This window comes from Pongo abelii, chromosome 1 (assembly GCF_028885655.2).
Source record: "Pongo abelii isolate AG06213 chromosome 1, NHGRI_mPonAbe1-v2.0_pri, whole genome shotgun sequence".
In the NCBI taxonomy this organism is placed as follows: domain Eukaryota; kingdom Metazoa; phylum Chordata; class Mammalia; order Primates; family Hominidae; genus Pongo; species Pongo abelii.
In genome coordinates, this window is record NC_071985.2 from 180,588,473 (window position 1) to 180,615,956 (window position 27,484).

At 45.6% G+C, this 27,484-nt stretch overlaps 1 protein-coding gene across 4 annotated transcripts; it reads right to left on the reverse strand.

Moving 5' to 3' along the window:
• Positions 1-573: 573 nt before the first annotated feature.
• On the reverse strand, positions 574-27,261 carry SHISAL2A (shisa like 2A). Of its 4 annotated transcripts, XR_008524867.2 has the most exons (5): positions 19,202-19,479; positions 17,816-17,925; positions 17,370-17,509; positions 3,702-3,809; positions 3,387-3,618 (listed from the first exon to the last, which is right to left on the reverse strand). XR_008524867.2 is itself a non-coding variant. In XM_054554696.1 (3 exons), exons 1-3 carry the CDS (start codon positions 26,936-26,938, stop codon positions 830-832), a joined length of 462 nt encoding a protein of 153 aa, XP_054410671.1. In that variant the 5' UTR covers positions 26,939-27,261; the 3' UTR covers positions 574-829. The 4 variants fall into 4 exon arrangements, 2 of the variants coding, with proteins under 2 accessions (XP_054410671.1, XP_002810863.1); XR_008524866.2 differs by lacking the exon at positions 17,816-17,925; XM_054554696.1 differs by lacking the exons at positions 3,387-3,618; positions 3,702-3,809; positions 17,816-17,925; positions 19,202-19,479 and adding exons at positions 574-969; positions 26,757-27,261.
• Positions 27,262-27,484: the final 223 nt, after the last annotated feature.

The window sequence follows — 27,484 nt, forward strand, 5'->3', positions numbered from 1 at the left end:
AGCCAGCTCTGAGCCTTGATTGAATTCAAAGGAGAGGAGCTGTTGGGGGGCAGGGAGGAGCTTTATGAGGCCTAGGATGTGTAGGTCAGCAAAAGCAGCACGTACATTCCCTTTCTCCAACTGTTGGGGAAATTCTACCAGGTCTTCAGGGCCCTGCTCAGTGTGCAGTCTCCCCCAGACCTCTCTGGCTCGGAGTCCTCAAAGCTTGTCTTTGTTCTTGCGGAGGCTGTTGTGCTCAAAGGGTGGTCTCAGACCAGCATCATCAGCATCACCTGGAATTTGTTAGAAATGCAAATTCTGGGGACTTACTCCTGACCTACTGAGTCAGACACTGGGGTAGGGGGCCAGCATTCTGTGTTTTAACAAGCCCTCCACGTAGCTGATTCTGATGCAGCCTCGAGTTTGAGAACCACTGCCTTAGGCCGCAGATGACCACTTCAGTGTTTGGAATGCACACAGCATCCCCCTCTTCTGACTGCGAGCAGCCTAAAGGCGAGGGCATTATCAGATTCTTTCCTGAAACCTCCCAGTTTCCCTTGAAAGTGTTCAGAGAAAAGTTGGATTTTTCTGATGAGGATACCAAGGACAGAGAAGGGATTCGTCCTGTGAAGGGGCACACAGAGCATCAGGGACTAAACATCCCAATATCACTCAGCCCCACCACATATATACAAGTACCCTAAGCTGTTTCTATAACAAATAACTTGCAGTTCCTGGGCCACACTGGCTCTCTCTCACTGTTGTGAACAAGTTGTATTCTGACCATAATGTTTTCCGTTCCTGTCTCACCTGGAAACTTTGAGTCATCTTTGATGATTCAGCTCAGACATCATTTCTTCCTCCCTAAAGCCCCATGAAGGGCCACCACTGGGCCTCCTGGCCATTTGTGTGCCTGCCTTGTCCTCCATATGAGCCCCTTGAGGGCGAGAACTGGCTGATTCCTCTTGTTTCTGGCAACCTGCACAGGTCCTAGAATAGAATGGATACCACTAAGTGTACAGTAAATGGACAAGGGTGCTGGGTTTTGAGTGCTGAAAATAGGCCGGGCGCAGTGGCTCACACCTGTAATCCCAACACGTTCAAGACTAGCCTAGGCAACACAGCAACCACCCATCTCGATAAAAAAAAATTTTAAAAATTAGCTGGACACAGTGGCACACACCTATAGTCACAGCTACTTGGGAGGCTGAGGCAGAAGGATTGCTTGTGTCAGGAGTTTGAGGCTGCAGTGAGCTATGATCTCCACTGCACTCCAGCCTGGGTGACAGAATAAGACTGTCTCAAAAAAAAAAAAAAAAAAAAAGAGTGCTGAAATAAAAGAGCACACACACACACACACACACACAAACACACACACCACCACCACCACCAACAACAACAACAAATAATGAAGCCAGACCAGAACCAAAATCTCTTGACTTCCAGCCTAGAACACTTCTGTGGGTGACTCACCCTGTCTTGCTACCCCATCATGTACCCTTTGGCTGGCCTCAGGCACAGGTATCTAAGAGTGACTCTTTCACTGTTGCCAAATCCAGCAGCAGGTCATGTCACTGTCTGAAATGTCAAGAGCTGCTTTTGGTGGCTGCTGAGCTGTGTCTCCACAGTCCTTGTCTTGCATTCCGAAGGCGAAGCCTAAAAGCCATTGCCAAAGTTAGGAGAGCAGCCAGGAGGGAGGGCTGGCAGTCAGCATCTTGCCCTAAGATTCCTTTGCGATCAGATTAATAATAAAACATGTTAATAATAATAATAATAGCTAACACATAGTGCTTTCCATTTGCCAACACTTTTCTATGTACTTGCATGGACTCAGTAATTTAGTCCTTCCCCAAGCCCTATGAGGAAGGTACTACTAAGATTCCAGCTTATATAGATGAGAGGACTGAGGAACAGAGGTTACCTGGCAAGTAAGTGACAGGGGCAGGATTTTAACTAGGCATTTGGCTCCAGAGTTTTTCAGTATTACATAGTTTACTGTTATTGTCCATTTGTAATTTAAAAAGTCTTTTAGCAGGATTACTATGTTATCATCCATTGGTAATTTAAAAAGTCTTTTAGCAGGCCAGGTGTGGTGGCTCACATCTGTAATCCCAGCACTTTGAGAGGCCAAGGCAGGCAGATAACTTGAGGTCAGGAGTTCAAGACCAGCCTGGCCAACATGGTGAAACCCCGTCTCTACTAAAAATACAAAAATTAGCCAGGCATGGTGGCACACACCTGTAGTCCCAGCTACTTGGGAGGCTGAGGTGGGAGGATCACTTGAACCTGGAAGGCGGAGGTTGCATTGAGCTCAGATCATGCCACTGCACTCTAGCCTGAGTGACAGAGCAAAACTCCGTCTCAAAAAAAAAAAAAAAAGTCTTCTAGTAATTTAATGTTTATGAAGTGAGTTCAAATCCATCACCTCATTAAACACTTGCAATAACCCAGCAAGGGGACTGAGGCTCAGGAAGACAAGGGACTTTATCAAGGCCACACAGTGGCAGAGCCCACCCTCTGGAACCTGTATTCAGTCTGATAACCATTAATTCATTCATTCATTCTTCTTCTTTTTTTGTGATGAGGTCTTGCCCAGGCTGGAGTGCAGTGGTGTGCTCATAGCTCACTGCAGCCTCGACCTCCAGGGCTCAACTGATTCTCCTGCTTCAGCCTCCCAAGTAGCAGCAACTACAGGTATAAGCCACCACATGTGGCTAATTTTTAAATTTTTTGTAGAGTCGGGGTCTCACTGTGTTGCCCAAGCTGGTCTTGAATAAGTGGGCTCAAGTTATCCATCCACCTTGTCCTCCCAAAGTGCTAGGACTACAGACATGAACCGCTGCGCCCTGCCCCTATTCATTCTCTCACTTACTTAGCATTCACTCCTTCATCTACCTAAGAAATAGAATGATGGCTGAGCCCTGTGCACACCATACTCCCTCTCTATCTGTCCCTCTGCAAGGGGCTTACTCCAGGATGGCGCACTCCAGGGTGAGGCAGAGCTGCTGAAGAGGCAGAGATCATCCGCCTCTGAGGGCTAATCATCTTCTCAGGGGCTCCTAAATACACCCACTGTGGGGCAGGAAAACCATGTCAGAGTTCTCTGACTTCCCAGTTGGGTGAGGGGCTCCTCTGTGCCTTCACAGGCCCCAGGCTTCCACCCGAATGCATGGAGTTGTTACTGACCATTTTTCCTAGGAGTCATGTCAAAGTTCCTTGGCCCCACAATAGGCCAAGCAGAACAGTATGGCAGGGTCCACAGCAGGGCTGGGTATCTTTGCTGGGAGAAGCCCTCATTTATCATACTAGGCTCTAAAGTCCTTTCCCACTCCCACCTTTCACTGAAGAGACTCCAGAAGGGGATGGTGTGGAGACATTTATTGAATGTTTATGGGACTGGTCCACATGGGTCAGGGTTGGGTACAGAGGCTTCCTCAGGGCTGCCTGGAATGTCACTGGTGGTCACTGTGGCCATGAAGCAATGATGGAGGAGGCGCTTGGAGTTCACAGCCTGCCCCTCATTGCTCTCCAGCTGTGGGTTCAAGCAGGGGTAACTCTGCTGGAGAGGGCTCACTCTTGGCACTTCTGCCGCCATGCCTGTGTTCACACCTTGGCAGTCAGGAGAAACCTCCTCAGGGCCTGGAAAACAGCAAACTGAGGGTGTGGGGCTCTCTTCTTCCCCATCAGGATCACACTCCCCAGCTGACTTCTCTGGTGCTTACCTTGGGCAGTGCATTGTGGTCAGAGCCTTAGAAGCATCATTTGTTTAACATGTATTTATTAACAATACACCACATCATGCACTAAGAGCTGTCAGTGTTGCTCACGAACTTGTAGTTTGGTGGAGGAAACAGATAAGAAACAATTGTTAAGAGCTATGAAGACTTGACCTTCACCATAACGCTATGAGGTAGGTACTATTAGAAATCCATTTTATAGATGAGAACACAGGATTACCATACAGCTAGTATGGAGAAGAGTGCTGGACATTTTTAAAACATAGATTGTTCTAGCTTTGAGAATAGATTCCATGCTTCTCTTTGTTGAGTGACTTATCTTCTTCTCTCTTCCTCTTAAATCAAAGCTTGAAAGGAAGTCCACTTGGCCTTATTATTCTCTACCTTCTGTTCATGACTTGTTCAGCTGCAACTTACTTGGTTCTGCCCCCACTATACCTTCAAACTATTTGTCACTAAACCCATGGTCACTTCTAAATCCTTATCTCCCTTGACTTATCAGGAACATTTAACATTATTTATTTATTTTAAATTTTACTTTACCAGTTATAAGACTCTGATTCTTTTTTCCTTTTTCTTTTTTTAATCAGGAACATTTGACACAATTGAACATTTCTATCTTTCTAGATAAAAAGTGTATCAAGTGTTTAAGCCAAAAATTCGAGTCATCTCTCACACCTTCTACCTCGGCCCTTTCACAAAGCCAGGTCCTGCTGGTTCCACCTAATAGCCATCTGTGGTATCCACCCATTTCTCTCCATCCTCAAGGCTACCACCTTAGGTCAGGCTTTCATCTTCTTCTGCCCAGACCCCTGGAACAGCCTCCAGTGCGGGCCCCTCCACTATGTCCTCCGTGCTGTAGCCAGACAGACCTAAGATCTTTCTAAGATCAAGTGAGTCTATGTACTGCTCTTTCTGAAAGCTTTCAATCTCTTTCCATTACCTGTGCTCCTTGAGATGGCATCTCTTTGTGGCTTTAATCTGCATTTCCTTAATGACTAATGAAGTTGAACATATTTTCATGTGCCTATTTGCCACCTATATGTCCTTTTTTAAAAACAGTATTTTATTTTGAGATAGGGTCTTGCACTGTTGCCAAGACTGGAGTGCAGTGGCTTGAACATGGCGCACTACAGCCTTGACCTCCTGGGCTCAGGTGATCTTCCCACCTCAGCCTCCTGAGTAGCTAGGTCTACAGGTGCGCACCACCACATCCACCTTTTTTTTTTGTAGATACAGGGTCTCATTATATTGCCCAGGCTAGTCTTCAAGTCCTGGGCTCAAGCTATCCTCCCACCTTGGCTTCCCAAGTTGCTGGGGTTACAGGCCTGAGCTACCATGCCTGGACATTTTAAAACATAGATTGTTCTCTATTCCTCTTTAATGAAGTGTCTGTTCAAGTCTTCTGCTCATTTTCTAATGGGATCATTTGTTTTCTTAATGTTGAGTATAGGGTGTTCATTATATATTTTGTTTTATTTATTTATTTATTCATTTATTGAGACGTATCACTCTGTCACCCAGGCTGGAGTGCAGTGGCGTGATCTCAGCTCACCACAACCTCCATTTCCTGGGTTCAAGTGATTCTCCTGCCTCAGCTTCCTGAGCAGCTGGGATTACAGGCTTGTGCCACAAGACCTGGCTAATTCTTTTTGTATTTTTAGTAGAGATGGGGTTTTGCCATGTCAGCCAGGCTTGTCTTGAATGCCTGACCTCAAGTGATCTGCCCACCTGGGCCTCCCAAAGTGCTGGGATTACAGGCGTGAGCCACCACACCTGACCAATCCTTATATATTTTGGATAAAAGTCCTTTGTCAAATATGTGAATATATTCTCCAGTCTGAGGCTTGCCTTTTCATCCTCTTAACAGAATCTTCATAGCATTAAAATTTTGAACTTTGATGAATACTGGCTTATCTTTTTTAAAATGTATTGTGCTTTTGATGTCCTGTTTAAGAATTCTTTGCATAACCACATGTCATGAAGATTTTTCCCTGTTTTCTTCTAAAAGTGTTAGAGTTTTTTGGTTTACATTTAGATCTTTTTTGAGATAATTTTTGTACAAGATGTGAGATCTAGGTAAAGGTTTATTTTTTACTTATGGAAGTTTAGTTGTTTTAACACCATTTATTGAAAAGAAAAAGACTATTCTTCCCCAGTTGAATTGATTTTGCACCTTCGTCAAAAATCTGTTGGACAACCTTATGACATCAGTCTACTTCTGGACCATACTTTGATCTATGCATGTGTCCTTCCCTCCTCCAATACCACACTATCCTCATTACTGTTTATTATTGTTGCTACACAATAAGTCTTAAAATTGAGTAGTGTGATTTCCTCCAACTTCATTATTCTTTTTCAGTATTACTTTAGCTATTCTAGTTCCTTTGTCTCTCTATATATAAATTTGAGAATTAGCTTATCTATCTATCTATCTATCTATCTATCTATATATAGATATAGATAAAAAACTGCCATTTTGGCCAGGCACAGTGGCTCACACCTGTAATCCCCACACTTTGAGAGGCCAAGAAGGGAGAATTGCTTGAGCCCAGGAGTTCAAAACCAGCCTGGGCAACATAGCAAGAACCCATCTCTACAAAAATAAAAAATCAACAGGGTGTGGTGATCCCTCTCCAATTGTGGGGGTCTGAGCAGCTGCCAGCCAAGCCTTCCAGAAGTTACAAGACCTTGGCTCAAATCCTCATTCTGGTATTAAACATTGTGCTACTTTGTGCCAAACCCTTCTCTTCTCTGGATCTGGGTTACTACTTCATAAAATGGAATAGAAAATACAACTGGCCTAATTTTCTGTGAATTCTTTTCCATTGAGCTCCTTGGGAGGCTGAGGTGGGAGGGTCACTTGAGCCCAGGAAGTTGAGGCTAGATTGTGCCACTGTACTCCAGCCTGGGTAACAGAGCAAGGCCCTGTCTCAAAAAAAAGGGTGGGTTGCAATTTTTATGTTTACTATGTTGAGTTTTGCAATTCATGAACATAGTGTATTTCTCCATTTTAGGTCTTCTTTGATTTCTTTCATCAGCATTTTTTAGTTTTTTTGTTTGGTTGGTTATTTTTAGAGACAGGGGTCTCCCTCTGTCGCCAGGTTGGAGTACAGTGACATGATCATAGCTTACAAGTGAGCCTTGAACTCTTGGGCTCAAGGGATCCTCCCACCTCAGCCACATGCCATTATGCCCGGCTAAGCATTTTGTAGTTTTCTTTTTTTTGAGACAGAGTCTTGCTCTGTCACCCAGACTGGAGTGCAGTGGTGTGATCTGGGCTCATGGCAGCCTCTGCTTCCTGGGCTAAAGCAATCCTCCCATCTCAGCCTCCCAGTAGCTGGGACTACAGGCACAAGCCACCATACCCTGCTATTTTTTTTTTTTTTTTTGTAGAGACGGGAGTCTTGTCATGTTGCCCAGAATGGTCTCGAACTCCTGGGCTCAAGTGATCTTCCAGTCTTGGCCTCCCAAAGTGGAGGGATTTTGTAGTTTTTAACATACAGAACCTGTACATGTTTTGTTAAATTTTACCTAAGTATTTCATTTATTTTAGAGTAACTGTAAATGGTATTATTGTGTTTTTAGTTTGGGTTTCTAATTTTTTGTTAGTAGTATATATACATACAATTGATGTTTAGTTTTGACTTTACTGTGACCTTGCTAAACAAACTTAGTTCTTTTTTTTTTTTTTTTTTGAGACAGAGTCTCACTCTGTCACCCAGGCTGGAGTGCAGTGGCGCGATCTCTGCTCACTGCAAGCTCTCCCTCCAGGGTTAATGCCATTCTCCTGCCTCAGCCTCCCAAGTAGCTGGGATTACAGGCGCCCGCCACCACGCCCGGCTAATTTTGTTGTATTTTTAGTAGAGATGGGGTTTCACCGTGTTAGCCAGGATGGTCTCAATCTCCTGACCTCGTGATCCACCCGCCTGGGCCTCCCAAAGTGCTGGGATTACAGGTGTGAGCCACTGCGCCCGGCCCAAACGAACTTCGTTCTAACAGGTTATTTTGTGCATGTTTTATAGACTCCTTGGGATTCTTTGTTATTTAAGCTTTCATTTTAAGGCATTCCAACTGGTACAGGGATTTACTTCAACCTTCTCTTCAATACAAGAATCCCCTTAGCTGAAGCCCATATTTAGCTTTTTCCTGATTACCTTCCATGGATAGAGGTGCTTTTTTAAAAAACAAAACAAAACAAAACAAACCCAAGGATTACAAATTTGTGAGTGAAATATGGCCCAGAGTGATGGAGTTCTTTTTGCAGTATTTCAGGTATACTCTAAATAAGTTCTACCTTTATTGACTCAACATCCATCTCCCTATGGCTTTCCCCACTGATTTCAGCTCTGTTCTCTCGATTCTCATAAAAATGTCTGATCCTCTTGTCCCAGAACAACCTTGCAGAGATCTGAGGCCCTAGGCTGTGAGCCCGGAGTCTCCTCTGTTCAAGGCCAACTATCCCCAGCTCTTTACCTAATCCTCACATGACCTAGTTCCCAGATCTGAAGTAGTCACCTGCCTCTGATCATCTGATTGGTCAAAGTCCATCTCACATTATGGGGCTCTGAGCAACTGGCCAGCCAGGGCTCTGGGGAATCCCCCCGGCTTCCAGGTGTTACAAGACCTTGGCTCAAGTCCTCATTCTGGTATTAAATCATTGTGCTAATTTGTGCCAAACCCTTCACCTCTCTGGATCTGTTACTACTTCATAAAATGGTGTAGAAAATACAACTGGCCTAATTTTTCTATTTCTTTCCCTTTGAACTCCAAGTTCTGAAGGATTCTGTCTACAGAATATACTGCATTTATTAAGTACTAATTTTTTCCATTCTGTATTAATCAAAGAGCTCTGATCAGCAGGAGAGCACCTATGTTAATTACCCCCCTGGAACTGATATAATTCTAGCTCAAAGAGAAGAAACTTGGTCCCTGTAAAACCTTTGCAATATTGTAGCCAGCTGAGGCAGGAGAATTGCTTGAACCTGGGAGGCAGAGTTTGCAGTGAGCCGAGATGGCAACATTGCACTCCAGCCTGGGCAAGAGGGTGAGACTCCACCTCAAAAAAAAAGAAAAAAAAAATTGTTGGGCCGGGCGCAGTGGCTCACACCTGCAATCCCAGCACTTTGGGAGGCTGAGGAGGGTGGATCACGAGGTCAGGAGGTCAAGACCAGCCTCTGGCCAAGATGGTGAAACCCCGTCTCTACTAAAAATACAAATATTAGCCAGGCGTTCTGGCAGGGGCCTGTAATCCCAGCTACTCGGGAGGCTGAGGCAGAGAATTGCTCGAACCCAGGAGTCGGAAGTTGCAGTGAGCCGAGATCACACCACTGCACTCTAGCCTGGGCAACAGAGTGAGACTCCGTCTCAAAAAAAAAAAAAACCTTTGCAATATTGGAGATTGCTCAAGAATCCCCACTGCTATGTTTGGGGACCCTCAGGAAATTGGAAACCAAAGTTGGGAACCTACAGAGTAGACAATAAAAAGTTATTTCTGAGATGTGATGGCTGGTGAGTTCTATCAAACTGAAAGTTAATACAGATCATCACTCCTTTGCTTCCAGACCTTATACTCTGTTAATGTGACCTGAGGTTCCACTCACTTTTTTTTTTTTTTTTTTTTTTAGCAATTATATTACATTTTTGGCTTATGCGGGAAGCTGTTAAAAAAAAAAAAAAGGTTAGGCCAGGCGTGGTGGCTCATGCCTGTAATTCCAGCACTTTGGGAGGCTGAGACGGGTGGATCACCTAGGGTCAGGAGTTCAAGACCAGCCTGGCTAACATGGTGAAACCCTGTTTCTATTAAAAATACAAAAATTAGCTGGGTGTGGTGGCAGGTGCCTGTAGTCTCAGCTACATGAGAGGCTGAGGCAGGAGAATTGTTTGAACTCAGGAGGTGAAGGTTGCAGTGAGCCAAGATCACACCACTGCATGCCAGCCTGGGTGACAGAGGGAGATTCTGTCTCAAAAAAAAAAAAAAAAGGTTTTAAAAAAAAGAAAATGGTATGTTTGAGATTGCCAACATGTAAAAATTGAAGCACCTAAAAATAATGAAAATGAGAGCTACTAATTGTTAAAAGCCTACTATGTGTTTGAGACTAATTAAATACCAGTAAGCATCATTTCTAGTTTTTGCAACAACTTTCTTAGTAGCTATGATGGTACACATTTTAGAGTAAATTGAGGCCGAGAGAAAAGTGACTTGCTTAAGGTCACACACTGACAGCAGCAAGGCCAAGATTAGAACCAGGTTTTCTGGCATCTCTGCCCAGCGCTGTGCCTTCCCTCCTTTCTCCAAGGACCTCTGTGGCCAGTCCCCCGTTACCTGGGGTTCTCAACCCTGAACATGGGCCTAGCCTGTGGTGACCAGCTTGGAAAGGAGTTCTCAGGTTTTCCCCCTGTTTAGAGGAGTCAAAACAAACTCATCACTGACTGAAGCATGTTTGGTTCCTTGGTGTTACCTCTCAAGTATGGTTAATTAAAAAGCAATGGGCTCTGGGGTGACATGACTGAGCCTTCCGTGGAAGGTGGGAGGGGCTGATGAAAGTCATTCTGCAGTATAGGGGCAGCTGCTGCAGGGAAAGGTCTCTGGCTGGGAGGCAAAGGCTTGGCCACCAATTGGCTGGGTGACCTTAGGCACATGACTGCCTCTCTCTGGGCCTCAGCTGCCCCATCTATACAGTGAGAACATCAGACTTTATTTCTAGGAGCTTTTGAGTTCTAGTTGATGAGAATGGCTGACTAATGACCTCTTCACCAACACCTTTCAGAAGAGGATAAGAACTGGACTCCTTAATTTTTCCCCCAATGTTTTAGTATCTTATTAAATGTACCTAGATATCACCTCTACACTCACCTCACTGACCTCATCTGCAAAATGGGAGTTGATAATAATCACCAGGCAGAGTAGTTGAGCAGGTTAAAGGGGATGATGTGTTTGAAGTCCTTAGCACAGTGCCCAGCTCAACAGTAGGAACTCACTTTTCTGATCTAGCCAGTTCCTCACAAAGTACCAGAATAAGAAAGTTATGGTCTTCGTTGCCATCCCAAGTTTGGGGATGGGATGGGTGTGAGGGTGATGGGACAGAGTACAGAATGCCTGGGCAGGGAAAGAAGCCTGTTTCAGAAACTGCTTTTCCATTTACACTCTGCTCTTGCCAAGGCACTCCCCACCCCACCCTTGCCTCCATACTCAGAGCTAAGGACCCCAAGGGACAGTGCAATCATAGGCTTTAGAGTCTGGGAGATCTGGGTTGACATCGCAGTGACACATGCTCACTGGCTGTGTGGACTTAATTCATTTCCCTTGGCTGAGCCTTGGTTTCCTCTGCTATAAAATGGGGGTAAAGACCTCTCTCCATGTCCTATTGAAGTGCAAGAGAGCAAACAGAAATGAAAGTCTATCAACAGTAAAGCTCTGATGAATGTAAGAGAGTGGGCCTGTGACCGTCTCAGATGCAGAAGGAAGCTCCTGGGTTGATGCTTTGGGTGCAGAGGGAAGGAGAGGACAACACTTAATGAAGAAGAAGGGGAGGAACTAAGAGCTGAGTTTGAGCAAAAGGCAGAGAGAGCCTAAAGCTGTTATTTAGTAAAAGGTCAGGCAATGCACTTTTCTTCTTAAAAATAAGAAGCAAAAAGCAAGAGGACATGCTGTCTCAGATTCTCATGACTGAATAATCCAGCTGGTGGCTGAGCAGTGAAAAGCGGGAGGATAGTTTCCATTCACAGGGCCAAGGGATGAACTGTATTCCCCTTGAGCCAGAAAAGTAGGAATTAGGGGATGGGTATGGTGGGGTGAAACTAGGAACACAGAGCACAAGCCAGAACATCCCACAGTCCTGCTCTAGGAGGATGGGAAGAGCAGGACTTTGGAGGCAGAAAGACACATGTTTGATTTCCAGCTCCACAATCATAAGCTATGTATGACCCCTTGTGCAAATCATCTAAGCTCTCTGAGACCTGATTTTTGCATCTGTAAAATGGGTTATAACGAGACCTACCTCACTGGGATAGCTGGAAAGATTAGAGGAGATGGTGCGTGTGAAATTTCAAACAGTGTCTGGCACATTGTAGGGATGCCCCTTTCACAGCAACAGGGATAAGGAGAGGAAGGAGGGTGAAGGGGAGAGTTGGCTCTGTCACTCACTTGGTGACTCTGGGTCTCAGTTTCCTCATCGGTAAAAGAAAGTAATAACATGATCTATACCCTACCCAGTTACCATAAAGAGCAAATAATATGGTACATTTAGAGCTAGTTCATTCCTTCTACCTATATGGTATCAATATTTCATTATTCTATTATACCACAGTTTATGATCCATTCCTCTACCTATGGACATTTAGTTTCCAATATGACAGGTTCTTAAGATGTCTGTCTTTATGAAGCCTCTCCTAATGCAACTATTTCTTTAAGGCAGCTAATTAGAAGTAGAATTACTGAGTAACAGGGTATATATATAAAACTAACAATTATATAATATTAATAATTAATTATGTAACAATGAAATATACTATATAATAATTATATATTAATATATCATATATAATTATATATTAACATACCTAATATATAATTATATATGATATATTAATATATTATTATATATATTATTTAAATGGATATTGCCAAAATTATCTGTAAAGTGGTTGTACCAATGCATACTCTTACCAGCAGTATATGAGAGTACCTGCTTCCCCCACCCCAACCTTCCAACCTTCTCACTTTTAATATGATACATTTTTGGGCTTTTGCCAATTTGCCAATGTAATTTTTTTTTAATAAAGATTTTTTTTTTTTTTTTTTTTTGAGACAGGGTCTTGATCTGTCACCCAGGCTGGAGTGCAGCGGCCGATCTTGGTTCACTGCAACCTCCACCTCCTGGCCTCCCACTTTAGCTCCCTAGGTAGCTGGATCTACAGGCATGCGCCACTATGCCTAGCTAATTTTTGTATTTTTTGTAGAGACGGGTTTCACCATGTTGGCCAGGCTGGTCTCGAACTCCTGACCTCAAGTGATCTGCCCGCCTCCACCTCCCTAAGTGCTGAGATTATAGGTGTGAGCCACAGTGCCTGGCCTGCATGTATCATTTTTGAATTGCATTCCCCTGATTATTAGTAATGTTGAGCATCTTTTCCTGTGCATTGGGCATTTGTATTTCTTTTTTAACAAATTACATTTTTCTCATCTTTTAAGGTGTACTTATATCAATCCTGCCTTGTTTTATATACAGTTGATTCTCATTATTCACAGTAGTTATATTCTACAAAGTCACAGCAAACACTAAATTAACAAATACTGAATTATTGCTCCTAGGGGAAATACAAGGTTATGTTCCTGTGAGCCTCTGGTCACATTTTTGTCAACTGATCAATATGTAACTTTGTTTTTCTATGCGTGTTTCTGTTTAAAGCAACCTTATTTAATATGTTATTGATTCATTAACATTGAACTCATGGTCAACAGCACTATAACCTAAAACTCATGTCTCTAAAACAAACAAAAACAGGCTGGGCACAGTGGGTCACACCTGTAATCCCAGCACTTTGGGAGGCCGAGGTGGGCAGATTACCCAAGTTCAGGAATTCGAGACCAGCCTGGCCAACATAGTGAAACTCTGTCTCTACTAAAAATACAAAAAAAAATTAGCTGGGCATGATGGTGGGTGCCTGTAGTCCCAGCTACTTGAGAGGCTGAGGCAGGAGAATTGCTTGAACCTGGGAGATGGAAGTGGCAGTGAGCTGAGATCGCACCACTGCACTCTAGCCTGGGCGACAGAGCAAGACTCCATCTCAAAAAATAAAAATAAAAGTAAACCAAAACAAAACAGTGAAATCACCCATTAAAAATAAAAAAATACAAAAACCATGGCACTAAATAGACGGAGAAAAAGACACTTGCTTATAACATGAGAGCTGCAAAGAGAAGGCAGAGCATACCTTACTCAATATCACCCAGGATACATGTGTAAATCAAATTTTTTGCTACTCTGTGTGTGCCCACATTTACAAATGACCTCAGAATTGCCTTGAGTATTGATGTTGATGTTACAAGTAAATTTTAGCAAGTAGGGAAATTTGCAAATACAGAATTGGAGAATATGAGGACTAATTGTGTGTGTGTGTGTGTGTGTGTGTGTGTATAGATATTTAATGTAATATAATATCTTTGCAGCCCATCATTTGTTTTTTAACTTCACATACAGTGTCATATTATTTGTACTTGACGTAGGAACATTTGCCAATCTTTTCCTTTATTTTTTAGAAAATTACACATTTTATACAAATTCCTATATTTTAATTAGTCTGTTTCTGGACTCTTTCTAGTCTAGGTTTTTCAACTTCAGTACTCTATTCTCTACTTTAGAGTTTCTCAACTAGTACTATTGACATTTTGGGCCAGATAATTCTTTGTTGCGAGGTACTGTCCTCTTTATTGTAGGCTGTTAAACAGCATCCCTGGCCTCTACCAATAGTTATCAATAGTATCCCTTCCCCGATTGTGACAACCAAAAATGTTTACAGACATTGCCAATTGTCCTAGGGGAGCAAATTTGTACTCAGTTTAAAACCACTGCATTGCCCAATTCTATTCATCAGTTTCTGTGCCAATATCACAAAACTTATATTTTTAAACAGAAATCCTGTATTTTAAAAAATGTCCTGCTGCCTGATAGAGCAAGTCCCTCCTCTTCTTTGTTTTCCAAAATTGTGTTGTTCACTCTTGCACCTGTATGCCTCTAGATTAACTTTAGAGTTAATTTGACAAATTCCATGAAACATTTTTATTTATTTTTATGTACAGGTTAATTTAGGAAGAACTGGCATTTCTATGATATTGAGCCTTTCTATCTACATACATGCCATATCTCCCATATAGTCAGGTTCTTTTATGTCTTTCATTAACCTCTATAAAAGTTGAAACCAGTTGGGTGTGATGGCTCACACCTGTAATCCCAGCACTTTGGGAGGCCAAGGCAGGTGGATTGCTTGAGGCCAGGAGTTTGAGACCAGCCTGAGCAGGACAGCGAAACCCCATCTCTACTAAAAATACAAAAAATTAGCCAGGTGTGGTGCTGTGCACCTGTAGTCCTATGCTGTGCTGTGCTGTCCTGTGCTGTGCACCTGTAGTCCTGCTATTTGGGAGAATAAGGTGGGAGAATCACCTGAGCCCAGGAGTGCAAGGCTGCAGTGAGCCATGATCACGCCACTACATTCCAGCCTGGGCGACTGGAGTGAGACCTTGTCTCAAACAAAACAAAACAAAACGTTGAAGCCTCAGTTGTCTCTGGTCTCCACCAGGCTGGGTCTATGTGCAGACGTTTTTCTTTTCCCCTGCCACTGCCTCTCAGGTCTTTCTCACTCCAAGGGGAGCCAGCTGAATCCTTCCACCCTCAAAAGTGACCCCTCCTGCTTTTTGCTGCTCAGTCACAGCTGGATTATTCACAGTCATCAGGATCTGAGAAGGGTTCTTGTGCTGTTGCTTGTTGTATTTTTATTGTTAACTTGGAAAATTCGTGTTTACAAATGATGGCATTCAGCCCTCTCTTTCTCTGAGACTTAGCTACTACCCACCTTGCCCCTTCTACCTCCCCAATGCCCCCTGTCACCCTTACTTCTTCTTCTTCTTTTTTTTTTTTTTTTTTTGAGACAGAGTCTTGCTCTGTTGCCCAGGCTGGAGTGCAGTGGCGTAATCTCTGCTCACTGCAAGCTCCGCCTCCTGGGTTCACGCCATTCTCCTGCCTCAGCCTCCTGAGTAGCTGGGACTACAGGCGCCCACCACCACACCCAGCTAATTTTTTGTATTTTTAGTAGAGACGTGTTTTCACTGCATTAGCCAGGATGGTTTCGATCTCCTGATCTTATGATCCGACCGCCCTGGCCTCCCAAAGTGCTGGGATTACAGGCATGAGCCACCGTGCCTGGCCTCACTTTGTTCTGAGACGCAGTCTTGCTCTGTCTCTCAGGCTGGAGTGCAATGGTGCAATCTTGGCTCGCTGCAACCTCCACCTCCCGGGTTCAAGCGATTCTCCTGCCTCAGCCTCCCGAGTAGCTGGGATTACAGGCGCCTGCCACCACATCCAGCTAATTTTGTATTTTTAGTAGAGACAGGGTTTTGCCATGTTGGCCAGGCTGGTCTTGAACCCCTGACCTCAGGTGATCCACCTCCCTTGGCCTCCCAAAGTGCTGGGATTACAGGCATAAGCCACCACAACCAGCCGTCACCCTTACTTCTTTTGCTTAGCTTAAATTTCTCCCCCAGGCTGCCTGGCCTTATTCCCTGTGGTGCCCCAGTGTGAATGACCCTGTCACTGCAGAAGGCTCACTCAGTCCTGCCCACACACATGTACCCACTACTTACCCTATGCTGGGACAGCCTTTCTCCTTTTTTTTGCCTTAGCAACTTCTTCACTAAACTCAACACTAACTCAAGTATCCTTCTCTGTTTGAAATCTTCCCTACACTTTGTATCAAACAATTTTGTACTTAGTTATATACTAGCACAGACCCAGTGTGGTGACTCAAGGCAGACAGATGTGAGCTGTATTTCAGCCCACAACTTATTAGCTATGACACCTTAAGCAAGTCATCAAAACTCTCTCAGTCTTGCATTTCTCATCTGTAAAATGGATTTAATAATACCTATTTTGAGCATTGGCTACCAAACTATACTGAAAGATCTTTTGCCAATAGAGACTTCTTTCTTTCTTCCTTCCTTCCTTCCTTCCTTTCTTTCTCTTTCTTTCTTTCCCTTCCTTACTCCCTCCCTCCCTCCCGCTCTCTCTCTCTTTCTGTCTTTCTTTCTTTCTGAGACAGTCTCGCTCTGTCGCCCAGGCTGGAGTGCAATGGAGCGATCTCGGCTCACTGCAACCTCCATCATCCAGGTTCAAGCAATTCTCCTGCCTCAGCCTCCTGAGTAGCTGGGATTACAGGCGCGCGCCACCATGCCCGGCTATTTTTTGTATTTTTAGTAGAGACGGGGTTTCACCATGTTGGTCATGCTGGTCTTGAACTCCTGACCTCGTGATCCACCTGCCTCGGCCTCCCAAAGTGCTGGGATTACAGACATGAGCCACCGCGCCCAGCCCAGAGACTTGTATCTTTCATAATACCTTTCAGGAAGTTGTCAAAATGTGTGCAAAAAAGGCTTGTGAAAAAGCAACACTTTATTTTTGGTCCCTTAGGGGCACTTGATAACCTATACTAAGGAAGAAATGGGTAGTCTGGAACATCAGATTATTTAAAAAAACACATACACACAATAAAAGCGCTTGTATTTCGTTTCTGATAAATTATGAGTTTGGAAGCAGCAAATTTTAAAAATTAATTCTATTTTGTTTCGGTTAATATTAAAATCAGTTTGCATTCCCCAAGGCTAAAATTAAAACATCATCTTAGACAATCCACAACATGGATTAATCTTTGTGTGAAAAATGGAGTGTTGTCTACATTAAATTATTCTGACAAACAATGTAAACATGAAGAGTTTAGGATGGAAATGTTTAGATCACGAATCTCCTGAGAAATGTGCCACTGCTTCTGCATATTCCAGGAATAGTCATGAGGCAAATGTTCCAAACATCATTTCTACATTTCTCCCCCCTGAAAAGGTGCTAGTTTACCGAATACAAGGACATCACCTGGCAACTTCCTTACCTGCTGTCTGTAAGCTCAAGCCCGGGTCCAACTTTGTGTGGGGCTTAGAGCTGATGAACAGGTAGCAGAGCACACAGGCGGTAACAATGAAGGCAAGAAGAACCACTGCTGCTACGGACAGGCCTATGAGAGCGCCAATGCTGGGAAGAGAAGACCACATGGGAGCTGAGAGTCAGGAAGGGACTTGGGAGACAGATGTTATAAAAGTGTTGTAGCTAGGGTAGAATGAGTCTGCCGGTAAGAAAATGTACAGAATAAAAATATTAAAAAACAAATTTAGGCCAGGCACAGCGGCTCATGCCTGTAATCCCAGCAATTTGGGAAGCCGAGGTGGGCAGATCACTTAGGGTCAGGATTCAAGACCAGCCTGGCCAACATGGTCTAAATACTAAAAACACAAAAATTAGCCGGACGTGGTAGTGGGCTCCTGCAATCTGTAATCTCACCTACTCGGGAGGCTGAGGCACGAGAATCACTTGAACTCGGGAGGCGGAGGTTGCAGTGAGCCGAGATCGTGCCACTGCACTCCAGCTTGGGTGACAGAGTAAGACTCCATCTCAAAAAAAAAAAAAAAATTAGTATTGTGTTGTAGGAATCAGCTTTGACTTTTGTTTTGTCCCTACGCGTCTTAAACAAGCTTTCTATGCTTCAGCATGGGAAAGAAAGTGCACCAACTATACGCCAAGGACTCACCACCAAGGACTCATACCTGACCCTGCTCAGCAGCACCATCTCCTTCCCTCTCTACTTTCCTCACCTGCTCCCACCACAGGGAGCTGGAGATGGTCTTAGGGGACCCCCCATACTGCTGTTTCTTAACAATCAAGACACATATAGTAGGCCTTAGTTAAAAGCCAGCTGTCCTTCCAGCCTTAGGTAATTTCTTTTCTTTTTGTTTTAAGACAAGTTCTTGCTCTGTCACCCAGATTGAACTGCCATGTTGCCATCTAGGCTCACTGCATCCTCAACCTCCTGGGCTCAAGCAATCCTCCCACCTCAGCCTCCCAAATGGCTGGGACCACAGGCATGTGCCACCACGCCCAGCTTATGTTTTTGTATTTTTTGAAGAGATGGGGTTTTGCCATGTTGCCCAGGCTGGTCTTAAATTCTTGAGCTCAAGCAATCTACCCACTTTGGCCTCCCAAAGTGCTGAGATTACAGGCATGAGCCACCATGCCTGGCACCCCCTCCCACTCGCCCCCCACCCACCTCTTTTTTAAAAAAAAAAGAAAATAGAGACCAGGTTTTGCTATGTTGTCCAGGCTGGTCTCAAACTTCTGGCCTCAAGCAAGCCTCTCACCTCAACCTCCCAAAATGTTGGGATTACAAGCATGAGTCAACCGTGCCCAGCCAAGGCTCAGGTAACTTCTGACCCAACCTCCATGGTTCTGCTGACAACGTCAGTGTCAACTCCATGTCTCAAATACCTCCACTGCTGGTCCCTCACCCTCCAACCTCACTGCCTCTGCCCCAAGTCGGGCCTTGGTCACCTGGTCTGAAGGAAGAAACAGCTTCCTTTTTTCCTCCCACAACACTCAACACAACACTTCTGACACCAGATGTATGGGGGGTTTTTCCCCACACATCAAGCAATTCTCCAGCAGACACCATCAATTCTGGCACCATCTCTAGGCAAATAGTGTCAGCTCCCACAGGTTACGGGCTCAGTCCCACAAGACTCTCTCCTGCCCTCCCATACCAATTGCAAGTAGTAGGTTGTCACCTATATTTCTGACCCACCAGCTATAAATAAGTGTGCCCATTGCCCCTTCCTTGGGGTTGATTAATTTGCTAGGACAGCTCACTGAACTCAAAAAAACACTTATGTTTACCAGTTGATTAGGAAGGATATTACAAAGGATACAGTTGAATGGCCAGATGGAAGAGATACATAAGGCAAGGTATAAGGGAGGCGTGTGGAGCTTCCATCTGGTCTCCAATCACACAACCCTCCAGGGACCTCCACATGTTCAGCAATCCAGAAGTTCTCTAAAACCCGGTCTTTGGGATTCTATGGAGGCTTCATTACATAGGCATGATTGATTACTATTGGTGATCAACTCAACCTCTGGGCCCTCTCCCCTCCCTGGAGGTTGGAGTGAGGTGGGGCTGTAAGTTCCAGTGCTCTAATCACATGGTTGGTTTCCCTGGCAACCAGCCCCCATCCTGAGGCTCTCCAGGAGCCCACCATGAGTCATCTCATTAGAACAAAAGATGCTCCTATCACCCAGGAAATTACAAGGAATTTAGGAGCTCTGTGTCAGGAACTGGGGGTTCAGAGACCAAATTTTAGAACAAATGATGCTCCTAGCATCTCTATCTACAAGGGCTTTAGGAGCTTCATCAGGAACCAAGGGCAGAGACCAATATGTATTTCTTTTTTTTTTTTTTTTTTTGAGATGGAGTCTTGATTTTCCTGCCTCAGCCTCCCCGGTAGGCAGGATTTCAGACCTCAAGTGATTCCCCCGCCCTCGACCTCCCAAAGTGCTGGGATTACAGGTGTGAGCTACCGTGTCCGGCCAAGACCATGTTTAATCAGCCTTATCCTCCCATTGTCTAGGCCCTGGCATGTGGCAGGCAGTTGGTAAATATCCTTTGGTACCTACTATGTGTCAGGTGTTGTGGAACACTCTCCCAATGAGAAGTCATAGGTGGCATCAGGCTTTGTCCTTGCCTTTCTTCTCTAGCTCTCCTGCCCATTTTCTTCCCTGACTCTGGGCCCAGACACCTGCCCTTGCCACTTCTGCAGGATTTCGCTCCCTGTTAGTTAATGGCTAATTTCACTCAACCAAAACACCTGAGAGCTTTGAAAAGTCTGCCTTCCCATGGCTAAATAAATTATTGGACATCTCTGCAATGGAACGGTATGGCATATATAGAGACCTTATTAATGATATAGATGTTTCCAGGCAGGGCGATGTGGCTCATACCTGTAATCTCAGCACTTTGGGATGACAAGATGGGCGGATCACTTGAGTCCAGGAATTCAAGACGAGCCTGGGCAACATGGTGAAACCTCATTTCTACAAAAAATACAAAAATTAGCCTGTCATGGTGACCACATGCCTGTAGTCTCAGCTACTCAGGAGGCTGAGGAGAGAGGGTTGCTGGAGCCCAGGAGGTGGAGGCTACGGTGAGCCATGATGGTGCCACTGCACTCCAGCCTAGGTGACAGAGCAAGACTCTGTCTCAAAAAAAAAAAAAAAGTTTTCAGATCTTTTAGATTTTAATATGTTTTGTTTTGTTTTTTGAGATGGAGTCTCGCTCTGTCGCCCAGGCTGGAGTGCAGTGGCGCAATCTTGGCTCACTGCAAGCTCTGCCTCCCGGGTTCATGCCATTCTCCTGCCTCAGCCTCCCAAGTAGCTGGGACTACAAGCACCCGCCATCACACCCGGCTAATTTTTTGTATTTTTAGTAGAGACAGGGTTTCACCGTGTTAGCCAGGATGGTCTGGATCTCCTGACCTTGTGATCCACCTGCCTCAGCCTCCTAAAGTGCTGGGATTACAGGCATAAGCCACCACGCCCGGCCTAGATTTTAATATCTAAGATAATGGATAAATTTTTATGAACTTATTGATAATATTAATTGAAAGGAGCAGGACACACTACTAATTACATGGCATAACCCCAATTTAACTAAATAAGTATACATATATGCATAACTATACACATGTACACATGCAAGGTTGTTGGAGATATACCAACTAACAGGCTGTCTCTGGGTATAGTTCAGGATGTGGATGTCCTGTCCGGGATCCCTTGGATCGTATCATTGTGGAATATTCTGATACTCTGGCCAAAGTTTCCTTCTTTTTTTTTTTTTTCTGAGACAGGATCTCACTCTGTCACCCAGGCTGGAGTACAGTGGCACCATCATGGCTCACTGCAACCTCAACCTTCTGGGCTCAAGTGATCCTCCTGCCTCAGCCTGTTGAGTAGCTGGGACTACAGGCATGTGCCACCACACCGAGCTAATTTTGATATTTCTTTTTACAGACTGGGTTTCACCATGTTGCCCAAGGTTGTCTCCAACTCCTAGGCTCAAGCAATCTGCCCGCCTTGGCTATCCTGGCCAAAGTTTTTTTTGTTGTTTTTTTTTTGTTTTGTTTTTTGAGACGGAGTATTGCTCTTGTCACCCAGGCTGGAGTGCATGGCACGATCTCAGCTCACTGCAACCTCCGCCTCCCGGGTTCAAGCAATTCTCCTGCCTCAGCCTCCCGAGTAGCTGGAACTACAGGCGCCTGCCACCACGCCCGGCTAATTTTTGTATTTTCAGTAGAGTCAGGGTTTCATCATGTTGGCCAGGATGGTCTTGAACTCCTGACCTTGTGATCCGCCTGCCTCAGCCTCCCAAAGTGCTGGGATTACAGGTTTGAGCCACCATGCCCGGCCTATCCTGGCCAAAGTTTCTATTGCAAACAGCTGTTATTACCTCTTTGTCTGAGGGGTTTCTTGGGCCCAGAACAGGCTCTGTGGACACATTGGCAAGTCAATAGTGCAGGATAATCAATGCCTTCCTTATCCCACCAGCCCATGACCGATGACTGACAGAAATTATTAGCTAAATATCCAGCTTCCTGGCCATCAGGTGGGATAACCCTGAGGAGTACATTCTACACTGGCTGGCAGAGTTTAAGCTCCAGTTACCTCTGGTGTAATTTGCTTGGTAATACACCCATTGTTGGCTTCTTCCTCTCCCTGTCTCACTTTCTCATCCTCTACCAGTGATTTTTGGGATCACTTTCCACATAAACTACTTGCCATCAAATCCTCATCTCAGAGTCTTCTGGTGAATCCAAGCTTAGACACTGGATTACTCATACTTCTTTCTCTTTTCGTTTCTCTTGTCCTTTTCACATTTTTTACATTGAGAATGTAGGGCTTTTTAGTTTTTTAGTTACTTTAATTAAGCATTGTTTTCTCATTTGAGATATGCTTACTGTTCGTAGGGCTGTTATCTAGGAGAATTGTGCTTTGCTTGGGACCCATGTGTGGGACAACTCTGGGTTCCTGGATGGAAAGGGGCCTCTAAGAGAGGCCCTTTGAGGAGTGAGGGGGAGAGTTTTGTTTGTCCCTGTCTACCATTCTTTCTCCAGCTTTCTTGCCCATCCTCTTCCCTGACTCTGGGGTGATACGTTCCAGATCGGAGGTCAGTCGGGGGCAGGCACTGTCTATGCTGGTCTGTCCTGGTGACAGAGGAACCAAACTCCAAGGACAGAGTTGGGAACAACAGGGTAGGCTCCAAAGAAGGAAAATCTGTGCTTAGCATGAGATGAACTTCAAATGATCTGAGTTGTTCCATGGTGAATGTACTGCCTCAAGCAGGGATGAGTCCCTGTCATGGGAGAAGCTTGTGCAGGACACGTGAATAAGTTATATCTTTCAATGTAGTTAGAGATTCCTATCCTGGGTAGGAAATTGGATTAGAGAGCCTCGAGTCTTCGAGGATTTTACCGTTCTGACTCTGAAAGATAAAAACCCACTGTGACTCTTAAGAAAGAATTGGAGGGACAACCTAACAACCAAGGGCTTTGGAGTCAGGTAGTTCTAAGTTCAAATCCTGGTTCTGCCACATTTAAGCTGAAAAATCACTTTACCACTCTGACCTTCATTTTCTTCATTTATAAAGGTTTCTATCTCACCAGGTGGTGGGAGGGATGAAATGAGGTGCCGTAGACACGGTCTGACCACAAACTCTGCCTTCCGGCAAGGCTGCTGTCTTCTGGCTCACACCCTGGTAAAAAAACAGAACTAGTGATGGAGGAGGGTGTTTGGCAAGTGGACCAGACGGTGTGACAGCACCAACTGCTTCTCCACAGGGTGTCTTCACTTCCTGAGGCACAATTTTAAAGATAGCAATTCTCCTTGAGCACTGTCTCTCCCAGGAAACAGTGCTTACCTGGAGATTTTGATGTTTTTAAGGACCGACTTTCATGAAAAGGGCCAAATGGAATTTGCAGCAAAACAAGGTCTCCACTTGCAATATCCGGGCTCTGTTAGGAGCAGCCGGAAGAGTTACTTCAAGGTTCAGAGCACGTTGATGCCCTAGACATCCTGAGGACTTTCAGTTCCTCTCCTGCACTTTGCAAATTGCCTGTGGTATTTATGAATCACATTATGTCTGAGTCCAGGAAGAGTCACCCCAGAGCCTTTTAGCCACCTTGGGGTCACAGAATGGGAACACACTGACATGGGATGTTACCTCAGAGATCAGCCCATCCAACCCCCGAAGAAAGCATTGTCTGAGCCACTAAAGCATGCCACGTCAGAGTTTCCAGGGCAACGGAAGGGACCACAAGACACAAGAGCTGTGTAGGGAAGGGGTTAGTGGAAGAGGGAAAGGGTCCTGGCTGGGTGCTGACAGAATTACTCACCTCTGTGTCCTCAGGGGCCAGCACAGTGCCCAGAAGACACTAGAGGGTCAGTGAGTATTTTTCAGATGATCTGAGTGGATCAGGTTATAAGAGAGATTCAGACAGTAGTAGACAGGACAAGCCAGGGCTTGAGATGAGACAGCCCTGAGTTTTCAACCCAGCTCTGCCACTGCCTCTCACTGGGACACTCCCAGATAGTAACTTAACCTTTCTCAAGTTTTCTCATGTGTAAAATGAGAAGTGCCAGGGTTGTGAATGCGTGAGAGTATCTAACCCTTGGATAGTCTTAGGTAATGTTCTTTAAGTCTCAGTCTGCTATGATATTGCTAGGAGATCTCGGACAATTCACTTCCACACTGAATTTCACTTCCCACACCTATGAACCAAGGAAAGGGAACTCTCTTATTGAGCACCTACTATATGCACTGGTCACTTTCATGTGCATTATTCCTCTTAGTTCTTACAATTCCATCACACAAATATCTCTATCACCATTTTAAAGTTGAGAGAAAATACTAGAAAGTTAAATAACTTTTCCAATCCACACAGATAATAAGTGACAGATTCTGACCAGCCCCAAAGCTCCACACTGTCTCTGTACTTACAAGGGAGGTCAGTACCATCTTATTTCAGCACCTAGCTCAATGCCAACTACACAGTGGGCCTTCAACAAAACTTCATTGTTTCACTTTAGGTGAGTGTTGTGAAAGTGCCCTAGCGAATATTATCACAGTAAGAGAAATCTGATACAGAAAAATTATCACAGTGAGAGAAATCTGACATAGCTGACTCCATCTTGTGTCTAACTTTACGAGCGGTCTTTCTTCATTCCTGGACACAGGCCAAGTTAACTATAAGAGGAATTTAGTTTATAGTTTAACTTTAAAACAAAGATGATAACAGCCCCTTCCTAAAACTAACACCCTCCTTGCTCAGGGACTGCAACTGCCTTTGTTAAACTAACAAATTAACCACAAGGTTAGAATTATGGTTCAGGAGTCGTGTAGCTGGAGGTCACACGATTTGTAATCTCCTCAACTCCTCCTATAGGAGGAGTTGTAAAACCTAAAACTGGTGTTTGAGGTATCTTTCAGACCTTTCATTTTGACAGACCAGTTGGTGCCACCTGGACCAGTAACCCATACCAATAAACTGGCTCAACTGGTCTTGTGAGCTCCCCTATCCAGCAACTGACTCAGTGCAAGAAGGTAGCTTTGATCCCCTACGATTTTATCCCTAACCCAACCAATTGGCATTCCCCATTCCCTAGCCCTGTCTGCCACCAATCCTTGAGAAACCATAGTCTCTGAATTCTCTGGTGGGGTGGGGGGTGGGGAATGAGGGTGTGGATTTGAGAATTATGTCCTATTTTGCCACTTGGTTGGCCCTGTGATTATTAAACTCTTTCTTTGCTGCAAAACCTGTTGTTCTCAGTGCATTGGTTTTTCTGGGCAGCAAGCAAAATGAACTTGTCAAGTGATTACCATTGTATCTCTAAAAAAACTGTGAGTTCCTCAGGGGCAGGGAATGATTGATTTTTGTGTCTCCAATGCCTTGCAAAGTGCCTGGCACAAAGTAAAGGCTAGAATGAATGAATGAATGAATATATGGATGAACAGAAAATACATTAATATAATTCCCTGGGTTATAGATAGCACAAATATATAGGATCTGATAACCTGGCCATCTGAAAATCATTTAGAATTGTGGATCGAGTCACCTAGAAAAAGCAATAATATTTGCAATTGTCATTGGCATATGTCAAGTTGATTTCATCTCTGTTATGTCATTTGACCCTTACCACTGCCTTAGTCAGAAATCAGGGCAATGATTGATCATCCTACTGCCCATTTGATAGATGGAAAGCCAGAGACTTGAGAAGTTTTGGTGGCATAGGACGCTGTCCTTTCCCACCCACAGCGCAGCAGCCTCTGCTCATATACCTCCAGGGACAGGAAAATCACTAACTACTGAGATGGCCCACTCAATTTTTGCTGATGCCTGTTTCCCAAAGTAGGCTGAGGATCAAGTTCCATTCTCCAAGTGAGGCCTTTGGAGACCCAGGGGGATTGAGACCTATTACCCTCTCAACCCAACACTTAGGCTCCAGGAATGCAACCTCTTCCCTGAACAAATGGGGAAACTGAGGTCCTATGGGTGGAGATTCAACACTTCTGTGAATATGGCCTGAGCTAGCTTCTGCACTATGCCATTATCTCATGATGAACTTGGAGGCAGCTCTGACTCCCGAGTCTTCTGCCTTAGCTTGAGGATGGGGTACATCCCCAGCACTCACCACAGGGCTTGGCACACACTAAGTGCTCAGTAGAGAGTGCCCGAAAGAATGACTAGATACAAAAGGGAACCAAGGGTTGACGCAGGGCTGAGGCTGGGGTTGGGGTGTAGCACCAGGAGAGGGTTAAGGCTGGAGGTTGAGGTTTGGATGTAGATCTAGATATTAATAATATTTGGAGTCAGGATGTGGGAGAAGAGCTGAGGTGGGATTGCAGGCAGGACAGAAGAGGAGGTTGGGGCTGGTGATGGAATAAGGTCTGAGGTCAGTACTGGAGAGTGTGGAAAGTCAGGGATAAGGCTGGTGTTGATATTAGGAAGGGCATCTTGGTGGGATGATGATTGGGGGTGGAGTTGGGCTGCCTGTGAATGTTTGAAGATGGAAGTTGCTGTCAGGGGGAGGCTTGATATGTGATTTGGGGTTGGGATGAGGGTGGTGATGGAATGAAGTTTGGGGTGGGGATAGAGTGAGGATTGTTTTGGGTTAGAGGAGGGGGAGGTCCGAGCATGGCTCTAAATACTGGTTGGGGTCAGGATGAGGAAATCGAGCTGAGATGGGGTTTCACGGGGTGGTAGGGTTGATGCCGTGGGCATGAGGACGGTAAGGGCTAGAGCTTGCTGCTGATGTTCAGGTGGGCACTCGGATGAGGGCTGAGGCTGGGGTGAAGGGGCTGAGACTGGAGTGGGGTTCAAGGTAGGGTGAGGGCCAGGGACGGTACCTGAGCCACCACATGTAGCTGTGCTCGTAGGGGAAGAAGCTGTGCGGGTCGTCGCAGCAGTACTTGTGGTCGCGGAAGCCGCAGCAGAAGACAGCGGCCGCCTCGCCCCCCGGCCGCGGGCAGCTGAAGCCGCGCACCACCTCCTGCTCTGCGCTCACGTAGCTCGTGCAGGCGCCGCTCATCGCGTCCCGCGCCCGGCCCGCCGCCACCTCGGGCTACCTGACGTCCGGCTAGAGCCCGGCGGGGAAGCGAGGGACCGAGCGAGACGGAACTGAGCCTGAGAACGGCAGAGACGGAGAGACGGAGGCGCCGAGAGAAGCCGAGACAGAGAGACAGAGACAGCAGCGCGGGGCCCCGAGGACCGAGCGGCGGCCAGGTGCGCGGCCCACGCGGAGGGGAGGCGCGGGCGGGGCGGGCGGCAGGGGCCGGCGGGGCTGCTGGAACGCGGCGGGAGCCGGAGCAGACGCGGGGAGCTGGGCCGGGAGCCGCGTGCTCGCCCGGCTCTGCCTGCGCTTCCTGCCCCCTCCCCACTGCGCTTCCCCTGCCTGCACGAGGGCGCTGGGTGCTCAACGACAGCACGACGCGGCCAGAGTGGCGGGGCGGGAATTCGAGGCCTGGGCGCGGGCGCCTCACCTGCACCGAGCCGGCGCCGGGAGTCTCGGGGCAATCGGGGCTGGGGCAGACAGACAAGGCACCAGCCGGCGACCACACGGCGGGGTCAGTAAGGA